Source organism: Channa argus, chromosome 17, assembly GCF_033026475.1.
Source record: "Channa argus isolate prfri chromosome 17, Channa argus male v1.0, whole genome shotgun sequence".
Classification (NCBI taxonomy): Eukaryota; Metazoa; Chordata; class Actinopteri; order Anabantiformes; family Channidae; genus Channa; species Channa argus.
The window spans coordinates 1,494,787-1,500,808 of NC_090213.1; the positions used below are offsets into that span (position 1 = coordinate 1,494,787).

The 6,022-nt window shown below is 45.5% G+C and overlaps 1 protein-coding gene across 1 annotated transcript; it reads left to right on the top strand.

Moving 5' to 3' along the window:
- Window positions 1–205: 205 nt before the first annotated feature.
- On the top strand, window positions 206–5,585 carry LOC137102967 (5-hydroxytryptamine receptor 1B-like). The gene has a single exon (XM_067482920.1). The coding sequence runs from the start codon at window positions 672–674 to the stop codon at window positions 1,821–1,823; it is 1,152 nt and encodes a 383-aa protein (XP_067339021.1). The 5' UTR covers window positions 206–671; the 3' UTR covers window positions 1,824–5,585.
- The last annotated feature ends 437 nt before the right edge of the window (window positions 5,586–6,022 follow it).

Below are 6,022 nucleotides of genomic sequence, written 5' to 3' on the forward strand. Positions count from 1 at the left end.
ATCCGGGGGGGCAGGTTTGAATAGAGGCCACGGTTGTTAAAGCATAAATAAATTAGATATAAGAAAATTATTAAAGCCAAGACTCTCTTAACCATTAGAGAGGGAGAGAGGGAGAGAGGGAGAGAGAGAGAGAGGGAGAGAGGGAGAGAGAGGGAGAGAGGGAGAGAGGATGGGAGGGACAGAGGAAGAGAGAGATAACAGAGACGCTATAAAACCAGCAGTCAGACTTCAGTACCTCTGAACTTGTGAGGAGACTCTGGGTGGATTAAAAACGTGTTAATGCAGATCTTTCCATTTTTACTCCAACTCTGGATTGTGATATAACTTGGAATTTGACAGGAAACGACCTGGGGATGGGAGACGGGTCACTTTGTGTGCCGCTTTTCTTTTCGTTTCACGGATATCGAAATAAATGAAATGCTGTGAAATGCTGCGGTTCAGTTGGTTAGGATGAAGAAGAGGAGGCAGAAGTGCGTCCCCGTCGTCTGACTGTTGAGTGACACCGCTGCTGATGCTGCTGCTCTTCTGCTGGACATGGAGCCGCGTCTGTTCTGGGTTTACGAAAGACGAGAAACGGGAGCGGTGGATGAATATTTGAGCGATTTCCAAGGGATCTCCAGGCTTTCCTTTGAGCTCAATGACAGGGGGGTCTGAAGAGGGAAGGTGGAGGGATGGAGAGTGCCAGTCAGCTCAAACCAACGCCTGTCATCTACGGAGAGCTGTTGAACATCTCCACCAACTACTCCAACGCCAGCTTCACGTCGAAGGCAGAGGTCAGGGACTCTAACTTGGCTTTCCAGGTGGGTCTGGCGGTCACCTTAGCCCTCATAACTTTCGCCACGACGCTTTCAAACGCGTTCGTCATCGCCACCATTTACCAATCCCGAAAATTACACACGCCGGCGAACTTTCTAATCGCCTCTCTGGCGGTCACCGACCTCCTGGTGTCCATTTTGGTGATGCCCATCAGCGCGCTGTACACGGTGAGCCACACCTGGACTCTGGGGCAGGTGGTTTGTGACATCTGGCTCTCCTCAGATATAACTTGTTGCACCGCGTCCATCCTGCACCTGTGCGTAATTGCGCTGGACCGCTACTGGGCCATCACGGACGCAGTGGAATACGCCAAAAAGCGCACGCCGGCGCGCGCCGCCGGCATGATCGCCACCGCCTGGGTGATCGCCATCTCCATCTCCCTGCCGCCTTTCTTCTGGCGCCAGGTGAAGGCGGAGGAGGTGACGAGCTGCAACGTGAACACCGACCACATTTTCTACACAATCTACTCCACCTTCGGCGCGTTCTACATCCCCACGCTGCTGCTCATCGCCCTGTACGGAAGAATTTACGTGGAAGCGCGAAAGCGCATCCTGAAGCAGTCGCACAACAAGCCGGGGAAGAGGCTCACGTCGGCGCACCTGATCACCAACTCCCCCGGCTCGGTGGCGTCCACCACCTCCCTAAACTACGGGACGAACGACACCTCCTCCTGTGACACTACCTCGTCCGTGAACGTGAGCCAAGTCAAAGTCACTGTGTCCGACGCGCTGCTGGAGAAGAAGCGGATCTCCGCCGCCAGGGAGAGGAAGGCGACCAAAACTTTAGGAATAATCCTCGGAGCCTACATCGTCTGCTGGCTCCCGTTCTTCATTTACACTCTTCTAGTGCCTGTCTGCGAGTCCTGCTTCCACCTGGAGCTGTTTGACATTTTCACCTGGCTGGGTTACCTCAACTCCCTAATCAACCCCATCATTTACACCATGTCCAACGAGGACTTCAAGCAGGCTTTCCACAAACTAATTCGGTTTAGATGCTGCAGGGCATGAAGCACCAGCCATTATCGCCCCCACCTTCGCACCCCTCCCCTAATCATCTGTATAATGCCAGAATTGAATCAAAGCCACAGTCACCCAATCCCTGGGTTTTTCCTGAGGGGCCACATCACCAACACCCAGATTGTTTATGATAATGAGGCTGCAGAAAGAGCTTTTATCTGATGGATGGTGCACTGTGGAAATGCAGAACGAACGGCCATCATCAGCCCTAATCAGTGGATTCGGGAAAACTCTGTTGGCGGAGAGATGATGGTGTGACTTGGAGGAAGCCCATAGCCCCTGATGCAGGGGCCCCGCCTGTAGGTGCTGCACTGGACTGTAGCCCACAGACTCACTTTGCCATATGAGTTTGACAGTCAACGTGAGTTGGCTCGTAAGCACAAACAGCTTAAGACTAAGCTACCATGAGCCCCAAGGGCAAAAAATCTGAGTGCGTTTCATTTCCTGTCTCAATAAAGGGAAATACTGGTGCCTACAACAACTAGTTTAGTTCTTCAGATGTGCCTGGCACAGATGGAGATAAACGCATGGTTTCTACCGTCAGAAAAGAACATTTTGTTTAGGTTTGTGGCCAGTGCAGGTTTTTCCCTTTTGCTGTGGCTGATGTTTATTTTACTGGCTCCAAATGAGTGTAAATGTATGAATCTGTTTGCATCAGTGTGATTTTTACATGACTTTGCCATAAGAGTCTGGGACGCCTGCTATCACACTGTAAATTAATGTTAAATGATCCACTCTGGGAGTCAGAAGAGCCAGTGTTGCAAAACACATTCCACCTACGAGAGCTCGATTCTTAACTGTTAATATTAGCTTTGATGTTTCATTTCATATCAGACAAATTCAGATCCCGGCTCCAAATCTAGTATCGAACAGGGCTGATAGTGCTAGGTTCCTACAATCATCTCTATTTTTGCATTTGTGTAAGAAAAAAAAGAAAAAAACTAAAAAAAAAAAAAAACAGCTAAAAAAAACACACCTGCAAAAGTTGTGGAAGATGATAAATATATATTTCAACATGTCACAGAATTCTGATTAAAATCCCTGTTTTCCTTCCACCAAACTATCACATGTTAAATGTCAAGCTTTAGCTGCTTCTGCTGCTGATCCCTGAAAATATTTCTGAGGTAAAAGGAAAAAAAATATCAAACTGATAAACATCCAAGTCTGCTTTCTTGCAGTATGTCAGAAAAGAAATTTAAAAAGTGAAACAAAAGTGGTGGAAATTACATGGATTTACACGTCCAGGGCCACAGCAGGACTTTTTCTTTTACTTGAAGTTGACACAAATTACACTTTACAAATATTTGTAAAGTGGATCCTGTTAATTGATTTTACTTATAGTTCTTGAATCTGCTTTTACCTCACTTTGAAATTAAAGCATTGTACATTAGTTAGGTTTTCTAAACTGCTTGAAATTGCTCTTAAACCAGTGTGTAAAGAGATGGGATTGACATGAAATATCATTTAACTATTTCGTAAAAAAATGAGGAAATTCATTTGGTTGTTTTTGACTTGTAAAATGTAGTAATTAGTAAAAAGGTTTATTAGAGATGACAGTGTGGAGCTCAGTATTTCCAAAATCCCGCTATGTGAACGGCACATGATTGGCTAATATGTGCATCTCCAAACTGTGCAGGAATGTGTAGCTCGTTCATTTTTAAAGGGCGACTTCATCAATGTATTACTTGCTCTCTATGGCTTTAGTTAAGTGTAAATGTACATCCATGGTTTTAAACTTCCCTCTGACTTACTTGTATTAAAATATTTCTGTTTCTAGTTGAAAAACTCCTCGAGATGACATCACCTGGAGGAGTTTTTCACCATAAGGAGTTCAGATGATGTCATCTGGAGGAGCTCTGGCAAAGGAGGTTGATTACCATCTCCATAGTTTGAGGAACGAGATGACGTCATCTGAACTGAGGTTTCCTTCAAGTGATGTCATCTGGAGGCATTTTTTAGCTAGAGGTAGGGAGATATTTTGATATAGGGCAGTTAGAGAAGTTTACATGTTCATTGACATGTACCAGTCAAACTAGATCCAGACAAAGCAAGTTCAGTGACCTTTGTCAAGACTTTGATGCAGCAATCGATGCCACTCTCATTTCTGTTTAGTCAAACCTGGTGCCTACGTTACCCCCAATGAATGTTGAGGTCGAGTTGCTGTCTTCAGGTCCAACCATCACGTGACATCACTTGGTGTCTGGGATTTACTGTCAAGCTGGTTTCATTGGTCAGTTATCATTGTTACCATGTTGCCCGTAGGTCAGTTGGCCAGTTTAACACAAACTGCGATCTTTTCCCTTTTTTCTACTGAAACCCAAGACTGAAGAGTTGTGCTTAAATATAAAGTTGTAGCTCTGCATTTAGATTTATAAATTTAACAAGGTAGCATGGTGAAGCGGTTATTACTGTCCCCTCACAGCAAGAAGGTCCCCGGTTTGAATCCCTGGTTGTTTGCATGTTCTCCCTGTGCTTGGGTGGGTTTCCTCCGGGTTCCTCCCACAGTTCAAAGACATGCAGGTTACTTAGTGACTAAATTGGCTGTAGGTGTGATTGTGAGTGTGAATGGTTGTCTATGTATGTCTCTCTGTGTTGGCCCTGAGACATGTCCCGGGTGGACCCCACCTCTGGACCAATGACAGCTAGTATAGGTTCAGGCCCCCATGTCCCAGAACAGGACAAGAGGTTAAGTTAATTGATGGATGATAACGCATGATAAGCACGTCTTGAGCCTTGAGGCAGGTATTGACCTACTGACCTGTACTGCGTCGATGGGTGGAGACGAAGGGATAACAGGCCAATGAGAAGCTTGACAACATCCAAATCAGATTTGCCATCAGACAGGTTCCTTTCAGATTAGTCAGGACATTTTCAAGAACCTCAGCCCAGTTCAGTTTCCGTCAAAGTTCCCAATCAGCATAGCTTTGTGTAGCCACTGAAAGCAGCCTGGCTTTGTCTACCAACGCTGACTAACACATGTGTTTACTTAACCCGTATTCTACATCAAATGTACTTTAACAGTGTAAAATAAAAAATGCCATTACATTATATTATAGTGTGCTTCATAGTGTAACTTAAAGTTTGTACAGAGCCAGGCTTGCTGTTTCCCCCGATTCCATTCTTTATGCTAAGCTAGGCTAATATAAGGGGTCATTCTGGCTTCCTATCATCTGTACAGACCTGTGAGTGGCATTGATATTTTTATTTTACACCCGGTGAGAAGACCATAAGGCAAATTTGAAAATATTAATTGGCATGTTAGAAAACTGACTAATTGTTCCCTTCCACAAAATGGCTGCAATGCCTTTGTTGCAATAGCAGAAAGTCTATGTTAAAAAAAAAAAAAAAACGGACCACTGACCATGTCCTGATATATGACAGCGGTTTCCCCTAATTGCATCAAAGATGGCTGCCAGAAATTGTGGATCCCACTTCAGCCTCTTTTTCGGCAGGCGTGTTCGAGCCAAACTACAGTGCCGACGTACTGTAGCCATCCCGCTCTGTGATGAATAGCCTCTTTGTGTAAAGTATTGATCCGCTCGGTGTGTAGCTCATCTGGTGGCTCTGTCAATCCAATGGACGTTGCATTTCATCCTGGTTTGCTTCTGCTGTACAACGCTTCTGCACATATAGGCGATGCATTGTAAGCGCTCTGCTCTGGAGGATGAAATCCAACCCACTTGGAGCACAAAAAAGCACTGCTGCTGTTGTGAAACCTGACAAATATCAATAAAAAGGTCCATGGCATCATGAGATGGTGGTGGTTTGCCCACGTTTTCATCTGTTTTGATCCTGAGGCAGGAGTAACGCCGAACATCACGACAAAGGGAGTTGACGTCTCGTTTATCACTGTCAGAATCTGCTGTGCTGCCTGGTGGTGGATTCGCTGTGTGACAGCACTTTGTAACTTAATTAATCAGCAGGGACCAAAGCTAACTGCGAGGAAAATGGCTAATGAAATGCTTGCATCTCTGAATCTATACGTACAGGCATTAATGTGCCCAGCTCAGCGTACACGCAGTATGAGGGTCTCCTCACTCTTCACTGATTGGTCTGCAGCTTCTGTTCACATTTTGCATTTGGGAGCCTGATGTGATGTGCAGTGTTTTAAAAATGAGCAGCGACAAACCCTAAACGTGCATGTTGAAAGTAATCATCTCACGTCTGCAGCACTTCCTGTGTCCCAGTTC